This window comes from Haematobia irritans, chromosome 1 (assembly GCF_050003625.1).
Source record: "Haematobia irritans isolate KBUSLIRL chromosome 1, ASM5000362v1, whole genome shotgun sequence".
NCBI lineage: Eukaryota > Metazoa > Arthropoda > Insecta > Diptera > Muscidae > Haematobia > Haematobia irritans.
The window spans coordinates 55980664-55998991 of record NC_134397.1 but is presented as its reverse complement, the minus strand read 5'-3'; the positions used below and the strand labels follow the sequence as shown (position 1 = coordinate 55998991).

General features: G+C 30.1%; 1 protein-coding gene across 6 annotated transcripts in view; it reads left to right on the top strand.

Moving 5' to 3' along the window:
• The window catches only part of SNF4Agamma (SNF4/AMP-activated protein kinase gamma subunit), a 514590-nt gene that overhangs the window by 445559 nt on the left and 50703 nt on the right, over positions 1 to 18328 (top strand). For 4 of the 6 annotated variants that reach the window (XM_075290408.1, XM_075290409.1, XM_075290407.1 and 1 more), the window contains one exon: positions 11488 to 11621. In XM_075290408.1, the coding sequence (XP_075146523.1) occupies positions 11488 to 11621 (134 nt within the window). Of the gene's footprint in view, positions 1 to 4435; positions 5989 to 10435; positions 10615 to 10687; positions 11328 to 11487; positions 11622 to 18328 lie in introns of all 6 variants that reach the window. The other 2 variants (XM_075290413.1, XM_075290412.1) reach the window with 2 other exon arrangements.

Genomic DNA, 18328 nt, shown 5'->3' with positions numbered 1-18328 from the left:
GAAGTTTTACTGTAATATCATGAAATTTAAAATTCTTTTAGAAATTTGTATTCAACTGAAGTGATTTTTTTATAAAATTCAAAATAAAAATATATAAAAAAATATGTAAGAGAATATAGAATTATCAAAGTAAACAATTTATCAAAAATTCCAATATAGATTTATATTTTACTCATCAAATTCATATTTGTTTAAAACAAAAATATGATTTTCATAGGCTTTATTTACATCTATTTACAACAAATTAATCTAAATGAAATTAGTTTTATTTTATTTTTATTTATTTTTTAGTTTATATATTATTTTTTGTAAATTGAACATTTCATAGGAAATCCCAACAATATAAAAAATCAGTATTTTTTTTCTGTCTCAAACGTAAATAATTTTCATAGTGTATTGTGGCTCATATATATTGTGCCTATTTACTCATGTACCCCCCTTTCAAGGCTTTTATCAGTCATGTTGCTTGCCTTGTTGAACTGTTTTAGTTGTTGGCGTGTTTGTTTTTTCACTTTACTTATAGTATTGTTTAATAATAAACACAAAAAAATAACAACTACAACAATAAGAAAAGCAACAATTGTTGTAGTTTTTTTGTGGCTGACGGATTGCTTAACAGTAACTTAGACACCTTCTTAGTGAAGTCAGCGCGAAGTCATTGGGAGTGCTATGGAGCAACTCTATAGAGATTGTGATTTTACTAGCAGCCCCTAATGACTGTGTTGTGAGGGTAGGTGGAACTAACGCTGGACAGAAATTGTCAAACAACCGGTTGGATTGCTTTTTTTCTTTTTAAATTCCGCTGCTTGAGAAATGGAACATAGTTGTTAGATTTTGTTTAATCAATTTAATATACCTACAATATATTTTTGTAATAATATAGTTTGATCTTGAAATGATATCTATCAGATTCATGTCATTTTTACGGTACGTCTCTAATAAATGGACATTTATACAAAAACTATAGTTGATATTATTTTTGAATTTTTTTGTATTTTTTTTTTTCGTAAGGTCATTTGGTCACCATTTGGTTCAAGACTTAAGTTTTCAGAACAAACTCATACAAATTTTTAACTAATTGAGGTAGGCCCTCAAAATTAAAATTTTTATACTTGCTGTTAGTACAAGGGGAAAAAGACTAAAAATTGAAGTGTCAAACATTAGGTAAATATACTGTAGTGAAAGTGTTAAATGTATCCTTCGTGTAATTTCCAGTTTCTCTGGCTCGAAATCAATACCAACATAGTTGAAATAAAGACAAGATCTGGGTACGATTTTTTTCAGAATATGTCAAATTTACTTATTTTATTTTTTTTTAAGATTTTTCACGATTTATTAATTTAAAAAACCTATTAAATTAATAAATAAATTTTTATTGTCATTATTATTATTGTTTTAAATTTAAAACCAAACCTAGATTGACATCAATATTTCCAATGAAATAAAAAAAAAAACAATTCCATATAATAAAATTAAAATATTCAATTTAGTCATTTATATACATATATTATCATTAATAATGCCTAACATTGCAACCCGTGACGAAGATGTTGATAATTTCCCATAGAAAAATAAATAAAATTACGACTTTGATCTCCATATTTACGTATAGGTATATTTTTGTTTTTTTAATCTGACAATATATTTTCAAAATATATTCTAGACTACTAATAGGATAATAGGAGAAATTTTGTCAAAATTTTATTTCTATAGAAAATTTTGTTAAAATTCTATTTCTATAGAAAATTTTGTCAAAATTTTATTTCTATAGAAAATTTTGTCAAAATTTTATTTCTATAGAAAATTTTGTGAAAATTTTAATCTCGATATTTACGTATAGGTATATATATTTTTTTATCTGACAATATATTTTCAAAATATATTCTATACTAGTAATTAGATAGACAGTGGTGGTCATAAAATAAAGTCGCTTGGATTGGAATCACGGCTGCACCTCAAGCCCAAAATAATCTACCAAAATTTGGAGAGTTTTCCCAAAAAACTTCTAAACAAAAAAATTTCATTTTGTAAAATTTTATTTCAATAGAAAATTTTGTCAAAATTTTAATTTTATAGAAAATGTTTGTCAAAATTTTATTTCTATAGAAAATTGTCGTCAAAATTTTATTTCTATAGAAAATTTTGTCAAAATTTTATTTTTATAGAAAATTTTATCAAAATTTTAATTCCATAGAAAATTTTGTCAAAATTTGATTTCTATAGAAAATTTTGTCAAAATTTTATTTCTATAGAAAATTTAGTCAACATTTTATTTCCATAGAAAATTTTCTCAATATTTTATTTCTATAGAAAATGTTCTCAAAATTTTATTTCTATCGAAAATTTTGTCAAAATTTTATTTCTATAGATTATTTTGTCAAAATTTTATTTCTATAGAAAATTTTGTCAACATTTTATTTCTATAGAAAATTTTGTCAAAATTTTAATTCCATAGAAAATTTTCTCAAAATTTTATTTCTATAAAAAATTTTGTCAAAATTTTATTTCTATCGAAAATTTTGTCAAAATTTTATTTCCATAGAAAATTTTGCCAACATTTTATTTCTATAGAAAATTTTGTCAAAATTTTATTTCTATAGAAAATTTTGTCAAAATTTTATTTATATAGAACATTTTGTCAATATTTTATTTCTATAGAAATTTTGTCAAAATTTTGTTTCTATAGAAAATTTTGTTAAAATTCTATTTCTATAGAAAATTTTGTAAAAATTGTATGTCTATAGAAAATTTTGTCAAAATTTTATTTCTATAGAAAATTTTGTCAACATTTTATTTCCATAGAAAATTTTCTCAATATTTTATTTCTATAGAAAATGTTCTCAAAATTTTATTTCTATAGAAAATTTTGCCAACATTTTATTTCTATAGAAAATTTTATCAAAATTTTAATTCCATAGAAAATTTTCTCAAAATTTTAGTTCTATAGAAAATTTTGTCAAAATTTTATTTCTATAGAAAATTTTATCAAAATTTTAATTCCATAGAAAATTTTATCAAATTTTTAATTCCATAGAAAATTTTCTCAAATTTGTATTTCTATAGAAAATTTTGTCAAAATTTTATTTCTATAGAAAATTTTATCAAAATTTTATTTCTATAGAAATATTGTCAAAATTTTATTTCTATAGAAAATTTTGCCAACATTTTATTTCTATAGAAAATTGTGTCAAAATTTTAGTTCTATAGAAAATTTTGTCAAAAATTTATTTCTATAGATTATTTTGTCAAAATTTTATTTCTATAGAAAATTTTGTCAAACTTTTATTTCTATAGATTATTTTGTCAAAATTTTATTTCTATAGAAAATTTTGTCAACATTTTATTTCTATAGAAAATTTGTTCAAAATTTTATTTCCATAGAAAGTTTTGCCAATATTTTATTTCTATAGAAAATTTTGTCAAAATTGTATTTCTATAGAAAATTTTCTCAAAATTTTATTTCTATAAAAAATTTTGTCAAATTTTATTTCCATAGAAAATTTTGCCAACATTTTATTTTTATAGAAAATTTTGTCAAAATTTTATTTCTATACAAAATTTTGTCAAAATTTTATTTCTGTAGAAAATTTTGTCAAAATTTTATTTCTATAGAAAATTTTGTCAACATTTTATTTCTATAAAAAAATTTATTTTTATCATAGTTGGAGGGGAATAACTTGCAAAATCTTCGACAGCAAAAAAAAACTACAATTTTTGGTAGAATTCCACCATCTGTGGCAACCGTGATTGAGATACCGAAAAGTACTCAAAATTGACAATACACAATGACACAGATTGTCGAAAAATCACTGGAAATAGTTGATGTAAGATAGAGAAATTCAGAATTAAGCTTTACAATAAAATTAATTAATATATACACAGCTTTTCGTAAAGACTAATTTTATTTATTTACAATATTCTATGAAATATATATTTTTATAAATTATTTTACACAAAAAACCTAATATGTATTTGTTTATAAAAAGTTTTGACCTCTCAACGTAAAGTGAGCAAATATGTTAAATTTTGTTATTTTTTTTTTTTTTATTCCACTTTGATGTTTTCTTCGTTATATTTTGGTATTTTTATATTCCACTTTAATGTTTTCTTCGCATAGATAACTGATTTGTTGAGTTTCGAGGTACGTTTGCCTTTTTCCCCCATGACCACAAGACAATGCTAAAAATATATTTAGTAGACAAAATAGACAACACACAAACGAAAACACAGCTATAATAATAATACCCATCAACAGCAACAATAACAACAACCGGCAAAATATGAATTTGATAAAAATATAAGCAAAGGCATCACATGTGTGAGTTCGTGATAAACAAAATTCTGCAAAACAACAAAAAAAAATATGAAAAATAAAAATACCAATAACAACAATGAATGTATAACACATCAACAAACAACTTTGACTTATTTACAGGCCATTCACCGTTCGACTGCTCAACTGTCATACAAATCATAGTCGTTGCTGTTGTTGTCGTAGTCGTCTCGTCTTTAGCCACACAGCTCCAAAGCTGGGGCATACATATGAACGCACAAACATTCGTTCTCTATATTACAAGGGATTGCATCGTCTATGCACACAAGTAAGCAGCAGCAGCAACACCATCGCCAACAACAACTACAAAGGCATCAAGTAAATCAAGCAGTTTTTTGCATAGACGACAATTTTTTTAGCAAGAAAAAGAAAAACTAGGTGCTTAAGCCATCACATACCCCCCACAGCCACCCACAACTGATGATGTGATAATAGCAACACAAGACATTGTTTGCGTTTTTGTTGTTATAGTTAATAGCATAATAAAGAATAACAACAAAATCCCCAAAAACACTAAATCGGGTATACCCGATTCAGTAGTGAGGCTATTAAGTTTACATTTGCAGTGCATTGAGTAAACGATAGCTTTAGAGAAGCCAGAGCATTGGTCAGAGAAAGAGAGTGAGAGAGAAAGTAACCAAGCAAAATTAGAAGAAAAAAACAACAACTATTACATACTGAAGTCCATCACTCTTTCTTCCATTTGGTGCCAAGAAAAACATTAGTTATATGCCAAAAATACAAACAATATATTGCCCATAAAGCTGGCAAGCCACTACTACTATCCCCCCTAGCCAACCGGCCCCCCAAAACCCAACAACAAATAAGAGAATTTCTTCTTTATAAGAAGCAACAAAACTACACACAAGAGAGTGATTGTGTAAGAGAGAAGTTTGTTGTTGTAAGTTTTTATTTGCATTCATCAACAGCCAGAAATATAGGCGTGCATGGATTTAGTCTTGAAACAGTTGCGTTCGTTATCAGTCCAACAGCTGGACACTATAGTTTCATTTACATTGCATATTAACCAGTCATAAATTAAAGACAACGACAATATTTTAAATATCAAAGAAAATGTGACTTTCTTATTAAATTTCGCAATAAAAAAAGCAAACAATAAAAAACTGTTGAAACTCTTAAATTAAGAAAACAAAAATTATAAATATAAAGTGTTCGTGTTGCATTCATTAAATTTATAATTAAGTGCTAAATTCATATAAATTCTGTGTTAAATAAATATTGTTAAAAAAATTCAAACAAACAACAGCAGGCTGTGAATAAATTTTTTGTTATATATTTAAATTGAAAAACAAAAGTAAAAATAAGATAAAGTACCATACGCTGTGACATCATGCACGGCATTACCCATTTATACCGGCAACATGCCATTGAAAAACAGCTGAGTGCTGATTGTTGGCAAAATGGTGGCACTGTCCCCCATCAGCATCATACGTCATATGGACGTAGCTATAGTCGTGATAGTGATAGCTTAAATGGTTCTTCCTTGGGCAGCAGTACAACAAATAATACCTCAGCCAATGATTATGGCAATAATGGTTCCCTGAAAAGTGGTGGTTCTAATCGTTTAAATAGCACCAACTCAAATTCCAGTTCAAGTTCATCGACAAATTCCAAATCGCCCAATTGGTCACAGGGTAAGAAGAACTATATACATAAATAATGTGGTAAATAAAATTGTGCACCTTGGAAAAGGGAAAGAGGGAGTGTGAAAAGGAAAATTGAAATAAACATAGATATGAAGTTCCCTGTTGTTTAGGGAGAAATAAAAAGGATTTATACTCAATTGAGTGAAATTTAAATGAATTTAAATTAATTAAAATAAATTAAATTAAATAAAGTTCAGGTGTAAATTTGTTTAAATTAAAAAATATATATGTATATGAATATTTAAACAAATTATTTAATACTTTCGCAGTTTACTAAGGAAATCCCAGATATAGAAAGATAGAATTATCTCCATTTGGGAAAAGTAAAAAAAAATACAATTTGATTTGAGTTTTTCTCTATTTCTTAGAACAAAGATTTTCGAAAGGCTATCAATTTAAAACCGCATGAAATTTTTCGCATGACTGTATGTGTGTATGATGACTTTTCCTTTATTTGAGTTATATGTGAGAAAATTCGTGTTGTCCATATTTCAGAAAGATGAATTGTTCACTTATGAAAACCGATCTCAATTTAATGTATATTTATTTAATAAGTCAAAGTAGATTTAAATTAAATCTAATGAAATTAAATTAATATTTACATAACGGAATATTTTCATTACGATAATGGAAATGTTCGTTAATATAACGAAACGTTCCATTGCTTAACAGAAAATTCTTCATAATAATTTCGTTATATTTACGATTTTTTTTCGTTGGCCCAATTTTAATGAAATAATTCGGTAACCCAGCCAGTGTAAAATAAATTAAGTGATTATCGTCAAATTAAATATAACAACATAAAAATCAATTATTATTATTAATTATTATTAGTTAAAACAAATGAATTCATTATTATATTAATCCAAGCACAAATATTAAATTTAAATTTAATTTAATTTATTAAAATTAAATTGAACTAACTTAGACAAAATATTGTTAATTTTAACTAATAATTTATATAAAACAAATTATAAAAGTCAAATTAAATATAACAAAAATTTAATTAAATTAATTTATTATATTAATCTAAGATAAAAACCAAATAAAGAAATGGAATTTAAATTTAATTAATTTATTTTTTTATTTTTTTTTTTTTAATTTAACTCATTTTACAACCAAGCCGAAATGGCCGTATACGGTTACAGGGATACTCAAAATAAAGAATTACATTAAATTTACTTAAAAAAATTATAAAAATAATTAGGACTACAATCAAGGACTGCAAAAACTTGACATATAATTACACCTTAATACTAAGTATATATCTTACTACTATATGTAGACTACGTTACAAAAACAGTTTGATATCTAAATATTAAAATTTAGGAATTGATTACTACTTTTAATTTAATTTCTTAAAATTACATTGAACTAACTGAGACGAAATTTTATTAATTTTAACTAATAATTTAAATAAAATAAATTGATAAAAGTCAACTTAAATTAATTCAAAATATTTAAAATTTAAAAATATAAAAAAAAAACATTAAATTATATAAATGAATTTTTTTTAATTCAATTAAGTTTAGTTATACAAAATTTATTTATTTTACATTAAATACACACAAAAAAATTTTTTCTGATTCAATCACGAAATTAATTGATCCAATTAATGTTTTAATTGAAATGTCTTCAATCACAGAAATGATAGTATCAATTAAAAAAATAATTGGCAGTCAAGTAAAAAATTAATTGATCCAATTAATTTGTGTGATTGATTTTTATTTCAATTAAAAAATTTGTTGATTCAATTAAATTTTTAATTAAATATTTTTTAAAACACAATTAAGATTTTAATTGAGTTTTAAAAAATGTTCGTGAAATTTTTTTCTGTGTATATATTTGTTTAAACAGAATTTTTAATAAATAGATTTAATATTAATAGTCATCATAATAAAGACACATCGAATTGAATACATTTAATTAATTCAGTTGTTTTTAATAAATAAATAATCATTATTTTAAATAATTAAATTAAACTAAATTGAATTAAATCAAGCACTAATAATATTTAAAATAATATATGATAAATTAAATTAAAATAAACTAAATTAAATTACATTCATTAAAAAAAAATCAAGTCAAATAAAAATCACATGCAATTAAGTTTTTTTTATACCCTCCACCATAGGATGGGGGTATATTAACTTTGTCATTCCGTTTGTAATACATCGAAATATTGCTCTAAGACCCCATAAAGTATATATATATTCTGGGTCGTGGTGAAATTCTGAGTCGATCTGAGCATGTCCATCCGTCCGTCCGTCTGTTGAAATCACGCTAACTTCCGAACGAAACAAGCTATCGACTTGAAACTTGGAACATGTAGTTGTTTTTGATGTAGGTCGGATGGTATTGCAAATGAACCATATCGGTCCACTTTTACGTATAGCCCCCATATAAACGGACCCCCAAATTAGGCTTGCCAATTCTCTAAGAGAAGCAAATTTCATCCGATCCGGCTGAAATTTAGTACATGGTGTTGGTATATGGTCTCTAACAACCATGCAAAAATTGGTCCGCATCGGTCAATAATTATATATAGCCCCCATATAAACGGACCCCCAAATTAGGCTTGCCGATCCTCTAAGAGAAGCAAATTTCATCCGATCCGGCTGAAATTTAGTACATGGTGTTGGTATATGGTCTCTAACAACCATGCAAAAATTGGTCCACATCGGTCAATAATTATATATAGCCCCCATATAAACGGACCCCCAAATTAGGCTTGCCAATTCTCTAAGAGAAGCAAATTTCATCCGATCCGGCTGAAATTTAGTACATGGTGTTAGTATATGGTCTCTAACAACCATGCAAAAATTGGTCCGCATCGGTCAATAATTATATATAGCCCCCATATAAACCGATCCCCAGATTTGGCTTGCGGAGCCTCTAAGAGAAGCAAATTTCATCCGATCCGGCTGAAATTTGGTACATGGTGTTAGTATATGGTCTCTAACAACCATGCACAAATTGGTCCATATCGGCCCATAATTATATATAGCCCCCATATAAACCGATCCACAGATTTCACCTCCGGAGCAAAAGAAGAGTAAAATTCAACCGATTCGGTTGAAATTTGGTATGTGGTGTTAATATATAGCCTCAAACAACCATGCAAAAATTGGTCGAAATCGGTCCATAATTATATATAACCCCTATATATACAGATCCACAGATTTGACCTCCGGAGCCCCTTGGAAGAGCAAAATTCATCAGATTCGGTTGAAATTTGGTAGTTATGTTAGTACATGACATTTAACAACTATGCCAAAAGTGGTCACATATCAGTCCATAATCATATATAGCCCCCATATAAACCGATCCCGAGATTTGGTTTCGGAGCCAGTTGGAGGAGCAAATTTCATCCGAGTCAGTTGAAATTTGGTACATTGTGCTAGTATATGGCCGTTAACAACCATGCCTAACTAGGTCCATATCGGTCTATAGTTATATATAGCCCTCAGATAAATAGATCCCCAATCACACAAAAATTGGTCTATATCAAGTTCATAATTGTATATAGCCCACATATTTCAATTCTGGTCCATATCGATTCGTAATTATTTGTAGACTTACCTATACATACCTTTTTTGTCTAATATATACCACGTATGGACTAACTCACAATTTTGGAAAACAATGTTAAAAAGTTTTAAGATACCACAACCCAATTAATTCGATTGTGGATGACAGTCTTTCGTAGAAGTTTCTACGCAATCCATGGTGGAGGGTACATAAGATTCGGCCTGGCCGAACTTACGGCCGTATATACTTGTTTTTTTTTTTTTAATTTATTGAGTTTAATTAAACTATTTTTTTATTTTACATTAAATTTTTTGAAGTAGATTTAAAATTAATTTGTAATCTAAATAATTAATATCATTAATATCAAATTTAACTAATTTAAATAACTAGTTTAGTTTAATTTGATTATCAATTTATAAATACATTTAAATAAATTAGCTTCTATTAAATTAAAATAAATTTATTAAAGGAATATTAAAAAAATTAAATTATACTATACTTTATTCCATTAATTCATATTAAATTAGAGTAATTTAAATTAAATTAATAAATCCCCAAACTCTTAAAAAAATCCCAAATAATTTCATTTCCAATAATCATCACTCAAATTAAGATATTCCGCGTTCCCTTTCCAAATATATAAATTATTGGAAATTTTATATGTATTCTCTTTTCCAATGGTGTGCAAATAATGAAATATATGTTCTGGAATTCATTGACAATATTAACCAATCCATTTGATTGAATTTCAAAGATAATTTCCATTCATGAAGACTGTAAGATTGTTGAAGTTCCCTCACCAGTATCCATGGTGAAGAACATGTGTCATTCGATACTAACCGAAACGATCTTCTACTTAGTTATCGCTCACATTTGATCTTTCAAAAATTTCTATAAAATTTAGATAAAGTTTCCGAAAACAATTGGGTGAATTCGTCTAGTCCACAGCCGGTGCCCGATTCTCAAAGGTCTATAACAAATCATTATCGCAGTTCCTATGACAGCTGTAGTTCTAGTTTTAAGAGAACGCCCTCATCGAAACGTTCTATATTTGATAGAGCCCATAGTCCAGCAGTATATAGTGTAAGTTTATGGTACTTATGGTTTCCCGAAGGAGATTTCTGATTTCATTTTCTTATGATTTGACATTGAATAGAGTTTGCGAAAGCCGAGCCATGCAGACTACAGCAATTCACCTCCCACTGTGGGTGGATTTTTCCCACACGATTTGGACGATATATATGAGGGTCAAAATGATCATCAGTATTTTACCTATTCGGGTACCTCGAACAATCATCGCCAATCGGAAAGACCCACAATTAATTCCATATTTCATCGAGTTGGAGCAGCTCCAGCCCTTGATGAATATGGTTCGAGTCCGATGAAACACTCCTTGGATGGTGGCGGTGGTATTGGAGCCTATATGCGTCATCGTTTCGATAATAGCAGTTTTGCCCGATCCCTAAGTATTAATGAGGATGACAACGAGAGTAATTCCTCACCCAAAGAGCATAAGCACAAACACCATCATCATCATCATCATCACCATAATTCAATACAGGAAATGCTAAAGAGTTTTGGTAAAAAGGTTCACATTTGGCCCCGAAAACCCCATCATGATTCGGATAGAACAAATAGTGTTTGCACCTCACCCCAAAATGATCCACAGGAAAATTTTCGTTCAAGATCGAAAAGTTTGGATGTCAATACATTGAGAAGGCCCAATCGAATTTTGGAAGATTGTGGAGCTACCTATAAAATTTATGATAAAATTCTCAAAGAAGGTAATGTCAAAGGTAAACACATGCGCTAGCGTTTGATGTTGTAAAAAAACTTGGTACTTGCTTTTATTTGCAAACTATTAAGAATTTTCGTTTCTTGAAAATTTTGCTGTTGTTTGATTTGTTTGGATATTTTTACTAACCAGGTTTTTTGGTCTTCTTTAACATCGTTTAGGTGCTCATATGCGACGTGCTTCTGCTGATCTAGAAAAACGTCGGGCTTCAGTTGGTGCTGGTAGTCGAGGCTTACGTGGTGATGGTACTCTGGATCCACACCATGCTGCAATATTATTTAGAGATTCAAGAGGGGTAAGTGTCCAAACTATTCTAGACTTTATAAGGGGGGAACATTAAAGTAACGGTTAAAACTTACAATAGCCTAGTTCGCGTACCCGATATAGTTTAATATTTGTCACAAACTTTTACTGAAAGTCGTTCGTTTACTTCAAAAAGCCAGCCAAAGATCAAAATCAAAAAGAAATCAAATTTGACATTTGAGAAATAGAGAAAATTCAAGTTTTTGCAGGAAATGTTTAACCCAGTAAATACTTCACATGATTACCAGCTGTATTTCTGGTATGGATGAGAGTAAACTTCGTACTTAATAGGTTGGCTGATAAATCCCCGGTCTAACAAAGAAAAACACATTTTTTTTGTCAAAATTCGTTTTTATTATTCAACATAGTTCCCTTCAAGAGCGATACAACGATTATTACGACCTTCCAATTTTTTGATACCATTTTGGTAGTACTCCTTCGATTTTGCCTCAAAATATGCCTGAGTTTCGGCGATCACCTCTTCATTGCAGCGAAATTTTTTCCCTGCGAGCATCCTTTTGAGTTCTGAGAACAAGAAAAAGTCGCTGGGGGCCAGATCTGGAGAATACGATGGGTGGGGAAGCAATTCGAAGCCCAATTCATGAATTTTTGCCATCGTTATCAATGACTTGTGGCACGGTGCGTTGTCTTGCTGAAGCAACACTTTTTTTTTTCTTTATATGGGGCCGTTTTGCCGCGATTTCGGCCTTCAAACGCTCCAATAACGCCATATAATAGTCACTGTTGATGGTTTTTCCCTTCTCAAGATAATCGATAAAAATTATTCAATGCGCATCCCAAAAAACAGATGCCATTACTTTGCCAGCGGACTTTTGAGTCTTTCCACGCTTCGGAGACGGTTCACCGGTCGCTGTCCACTCAGCCGACTGTCGATTGCACTCAGGAGTGTAGTGATGGAGCCATGTTTCATCCATTGTCACATATCGACGGAAAAACTCGGGTGTATTACGAGTTAATAGCTGCAAAACACCGCTCAAAATCATCAACAGGTTGTTGTTTTTGGTCAAATGTGAGCTCGCGCGGCACCGATTTTGCACAGAGCTTCCGCATATCCAAATATTGATGAATGATATGACCAACACGTTCCTTTGATATCTTTAAGGCCTTTGCTATCTCGATCAATTTCATTTTACGGTCATTCAAAATCATTTTGTAGATTTTTTTGATGTTTTCGTCGGTAACCACCTCTTTCGGGCATCCACTGCGTTCACCGTCCTCCGTGCTCATTTCATCGCGCTTGAATTTTGCATACCAATCAATTATTGTTGATTTCCCTGGGGCAGAGTCCGGAAACTCATTATTATTTTTCCCCTTCAGAAAACAGTATTTTATCAAAACACAAAATTCCTTTTTTCCATTTTTTCACAATAACAAAAGTTGCTTCACAAAAGACGCTCTATCTCACAAACTAATTGACTTACAGATGTCAAATTTTGACACGAATCATTTGAAGGTTCGTACTATATAAAAATAATATGCATTTAATACTAGCGACGCCATCTATGTGTCAGACCGGGGACTTATCAGCCAACCTGTTACTCTCTTGCAAGTTTTTACTGAATAAGTTTTAATGGAGAGGTACACAAAGAAACCTTATAGTTGAAGTTTGCTACTTCAGGTGCACTTATACAATTTTGTCCATTTTGATCGCCTTGTTGGTAAACCCTAAATTCTAATTAATATTACTTATACGCCGCATATACCAGAAAATAATAATTATCATACGCACTATAGTACTAAAATCTTCCAAGAAATAGCACATAATTACCAGCAACATCTCCCTCACATCACAAATGTAATATGGGCTCCATGAAAGTTAGACCCAAAACTCAAAAGAAGAATCCTAAAAAATGTATAGTAAACAACAACACCAAATTGTTATGTTTTTTGGGGACTCGCTTCATTTTATTTTTGGGCCCCGTTTTGCATTATGAAAATAAACCCCAATATTTCAAATGAAAATAAAATCCAATTTTCCTTTTTGGGATTGTGCTTCGTTTTCATGTGGGGCTTATTTTCGCATTCTGGGATTTTAAAATGGTGGGAACTATACACACTTTTGGTGTTCTGAATAGCATCACATTTGAGTTTTAAGTGGGGCTTTCTCCTCTGGACCACAGTGGAGTCCACAGTGGGCTAACGCGCGAAAGAGATTCATGTTTTCTTAAAACATGATATTCTTTTCCCCCAGATAGGATTCATTTTCACACGGTATTTTAAATCAAAAGGTTAACATACATATTGTTGGGGCTCTTTTTCATGAGGCTCATTTTCATTGTGAAGCGTCGCCCCTTATTTGTGGGCCTATGTGCAAGAATGCACATAAAATTTAGATTAAAAAGAGCAAAAGAGTTGCTTCCCTTGCACGAAAGGGGCCAGTTAACGATTTTAGGTTAGGTTGGCTTAGGTACAATGGCATCCCAATATTTCAGGCTCACTTAGACTATTCAGTTCATTGTGAACTTCTTCTTCTTTATCACTGAATGCTGCCCGATTTTATGTCTAGCTTAGTGACAAAGGACCTCCTTATGTCACCAGCATTACTGAGACGGGATAATAAACCGCTGAAAAACTTGTTGGTGTTGGTCGAAACTGGGATTGAACAAGTCGGCCATGCTAATCAGTTATCGAATTTGGGTTTCTCCAATGAGAAGCCATCCCAAATTGGAACGTTTTCGAACAAAGTAGTCGGCTGAGTAGATTTTTTACTTGTTGGTAGATTGGTAGAATTCTTGATGTCTTGGTAGATTTTGCAAAATGTTCCTCTCCAATTAAGAGGTACAATTTTCTATAGAAATAAAATATTGACAAAATTTTCTGTAGAAATAAAATTTGGACAAAATTTTCTATAGAAAAAAAATTTTGACGAATTTTTCTATAGAGATAAAATTTTAACAAAATTTTCTATAGAAATAAAATTTTAAGAAAAATTTCTATAGAAATAAAATTTTGAAAAAATTTTGACAAAATATTCTATAGAAATAAAATTTTGAAAAAAAATTCTATAGAATTGAAATTTTGACAAAATTTTCTATGGAAATATAATGTTAACAAATTTTTCTATAGAAATAAAATTTTGACAAAATTTTCTATAGAAATAAAATTTGGACATTTTCTATAGAAATAAAATTTTGACAAAATTTTCTATAGAAATAAAATCTTGACAAAATTTTCTATAGAAATAAAATTTGGACAAAAGTTTCTATAGATATAAAATTTTGACAAAATATTCTATATAAATAAAATTTTGGCAAAATTTTTTATATAAATAAAATATTGACAAAATTTTCTATAGAAATAAAATCTTGACAAAATTTTCTATAGAAATAAAATTTGGACAAAATTTTCTATAGAAAAAAATGTTGACAAATTTTTCTATAGAAATAAAATTTTGACAAAATTTTCTTTAGATATAAAAAAGCCAAATATTATCGGCAAAAGTCCCAAAGACAATCATGAAGCTCTCAGCATTGTGTTGCCATTATTATACCCTCCATCATGGGATGGGGGTATATTAACTTTGTCATTCCGTTTGTAACACATCGAAATATTGCTCTAAGACCCCATAAAGTATATATATTCTGGGTCGTGGTGAAATTCTGAGTCGATCTAAGCATGTCCGTCCGTCCGTCTGTTGAAATCACGCTATCTTCCGAACGAAACAAGCTATCGACTTGAAACTTGGCACAAGTAGTTGTTATTGATGTAGGTCGGATGGTATTGAAAATGGGCCATATCGGTCCACTTTTACGTATAGCCCCCATATAAAGGGACCCTCAGATTTGGCTTGTGGAGCCTCTAACAGAAGCATATTTCATCCGATCCGGCTGAAATTCCACATCGGTCCATAATTATATATAGCCCCCATATAAACCGATCCCCAGATTTGGCTTGCGGAGCCTAAAAGAGAAGCAAATTTCATCCGATCCGGCTGAAATTTGGTACATGGTGTTGTTATATGGTCTCTAACAACCATACAAAAATTGGTCCACATCGGTCCATAATTATATATAGCGCCCATATAAACCGATCCCCAGATTTGGGTTGCATAGCCTCAAAGAGAAGCAAATTTCATCCGATCTGGCTGAAATTTGGTACATGATGTTGGTATATGGTCTCTAACAACCATGCAAAAATTGGTCCATATCGGTCCTTAATTATATATAGCCCCCATATAAACCGATCCCCAGATTTGGCTTGTGGAGCCTCTAAGAGAAGCATATTTCATCCGATCCGGCTGAAATTTGGTACATGGTGTTGGTATATGGTCTCTAATAATCATGCAAAAATTGGTCCACATCGGTCCATAATTATATATAGCCCCCATATAAACCGATCCCCAGATTTGGCTTGTGGAGCCTCAAAGAGAAGCAAATTTCATCCGATCCGGCTGAAATTTGGTACATGATGTTGGTATATGGTCTCTAACAACCATGCAAAAATTGGTCCACATCGCTCCTTAGTTATATACAGACCCCATATAAACCGATCTCCAGATTTGGCTTGCGAAGCCTCAAAGAGAAGCAAATTGCATCCGATCCGGCTGAAATTTGGTACATGGTATTGGTATATGGTCTCTAACAACCGTGCAAAAATTGGTCCACATCGGTCCATAATTATATATAGCGCCCATATAAACCGATCCCCAGATTTGTGTTGCGGAGCCTCAAAGAGAAACAAATTTCATCCGATCCGCCTGAAATTTGGTACATGATATTGGTATATAGTCTCTAACAACCATGCAAAAATTGGTCCACATTGGTTCATAATTATATAGCCCCGATATAAACCGATCCGCAGATTTGGCTTGCGAAGTCTCCAAGAGAAGCAAATTTTATCCAATCCGGTTGTAATTTGCAACATGGTGTTAGTATATGATCTTTAACAACCGTGCCATAATTGGTCCATATCGGTCCATAATAATATATAGCCCCCATATAAAACGTTCTCCAGATTTGACCTCCGGAGCCTCTTGGAGGAGCAAAATTCATCCGATCCGGTTCAAATTAGGAACGTGGTGTTAGTATATGGTCGCTAACAACCATACCAAAATTGGTCCAATCACACAAAAATTAGTCCATATCGGTTCACAATTATGGTTGCCACTAGAGCCAAAAATAATCTACCAAAATTTTATTTCTATAGAAAATTTTGTCAAAATTTTATTTCTAGGGAAAATTTTGTTAAAATTTTATTCGGTTCATAATAAAATTTTCATCATTGTCAAAATTTTATTTATATAGAAAATTTTGTCAAAATTTTATTTCTATAGAAAATTTGGTTCAAATTTTATTCGGTTCATAATCATGGTTGCCACTCGAGCCAAAAATAAACTACCAAGATTTTATTTCTATAGAAAATTTTGTCAAAAGTTTATTATTTCTATAGAAAATTTTGTTAAAATTTTATTTCTGTAGAAAATTTTGTCAAAATTTTGTTTCTATAGAAAATTTTGTCAAAATTTTTATTTCTATAGAAAATTTTGTGAAAATTTTATTTCTATAGAAAATTTTGTTAAAATTTTATTTCTGTAGAAAATTTTGTCAAAATTTTATGTCTACTTTGTCAAGCTGAATTATATACGTATTGGATCGATCTTTTTTGATTTAATATATACCACGTATGGACTTACATACAATTTAGAAGATGGTGTTAGGAGGTTTTCAGATACCTTGCCATCGGCAAGCGTTACCGCAACTTAAGTGATTCGATTGTGGATGGCAGTGTTTAGAAGAAGTTTCTACGCAATCCATGATGGAGGGTACATAAGCTTCGGCCTGGTCGAACTTACGGCCGTATATACTTGTTTTTTTTTTTTTTGCTCTTGTTCCCAAATTGGTGCGCTTTCGTCACCAAAAACCCCAAATTAATTTAAAATTCTCCACAAAAATCCCCAAAAACATTTAAAAGTTTTTTATGAAAAATACACGCAAAAAATAATTCTTTCCTGCTAAACGAAAGTTTAGACAAAGTTCGTTTCTCATTTGCTTTTCACTGTAAAGAATTTTATTTGGATTCTTTTCTTTTATGATAAACGATTATTCTTTTCCAGGATGTAAAAACAATTTCATAAAGACTTACTCAAAAAAAAAACAATCCTTTCTGGCTAATTGCATTTTCCCTCACATCTTTCTCACTTCCACGAGGTTTTTTAGTTCTTAGCACCTTTTTCTGTAATACAAACAATGTAAAAGAAATTATTCGATATTATAATTTTTTTAATTTTACCTTTCGCCTGGGCGGAAAATCGAACCGCGGACCATGCAATTTGTAAGCCAACACACTATCCACTGAACGATGTTGCTGTTATTGTCATCAATAGACAATTATCCATATAAGTTATATTTATATAGCATAGCTTGTGGCGCCCACGAGCCGATTAAACAAACTTTGTTTAACAGAAACATACATTTAGTTGGGCACCGTGGAGCAGTGGTAGCTACGTCCGCCTTGCATGCCAAGGGTCGTCGTACATACTACTATATTAAATTTTTACTATGAACTGTAGAATGTGTCTTATTAAAGACCTAAAGACAGAAAAGAACTGCGCTTGATATAAACGAAATGGACTGTGTTGTTGGTTCAAAAATATTTTTTTTTATTGAAAAAATAAAAATTTTGTAATAAACGAATTTTTTGGTGATAAAGGTTTAAAATTTTCGAATTGTAGAAAAATGC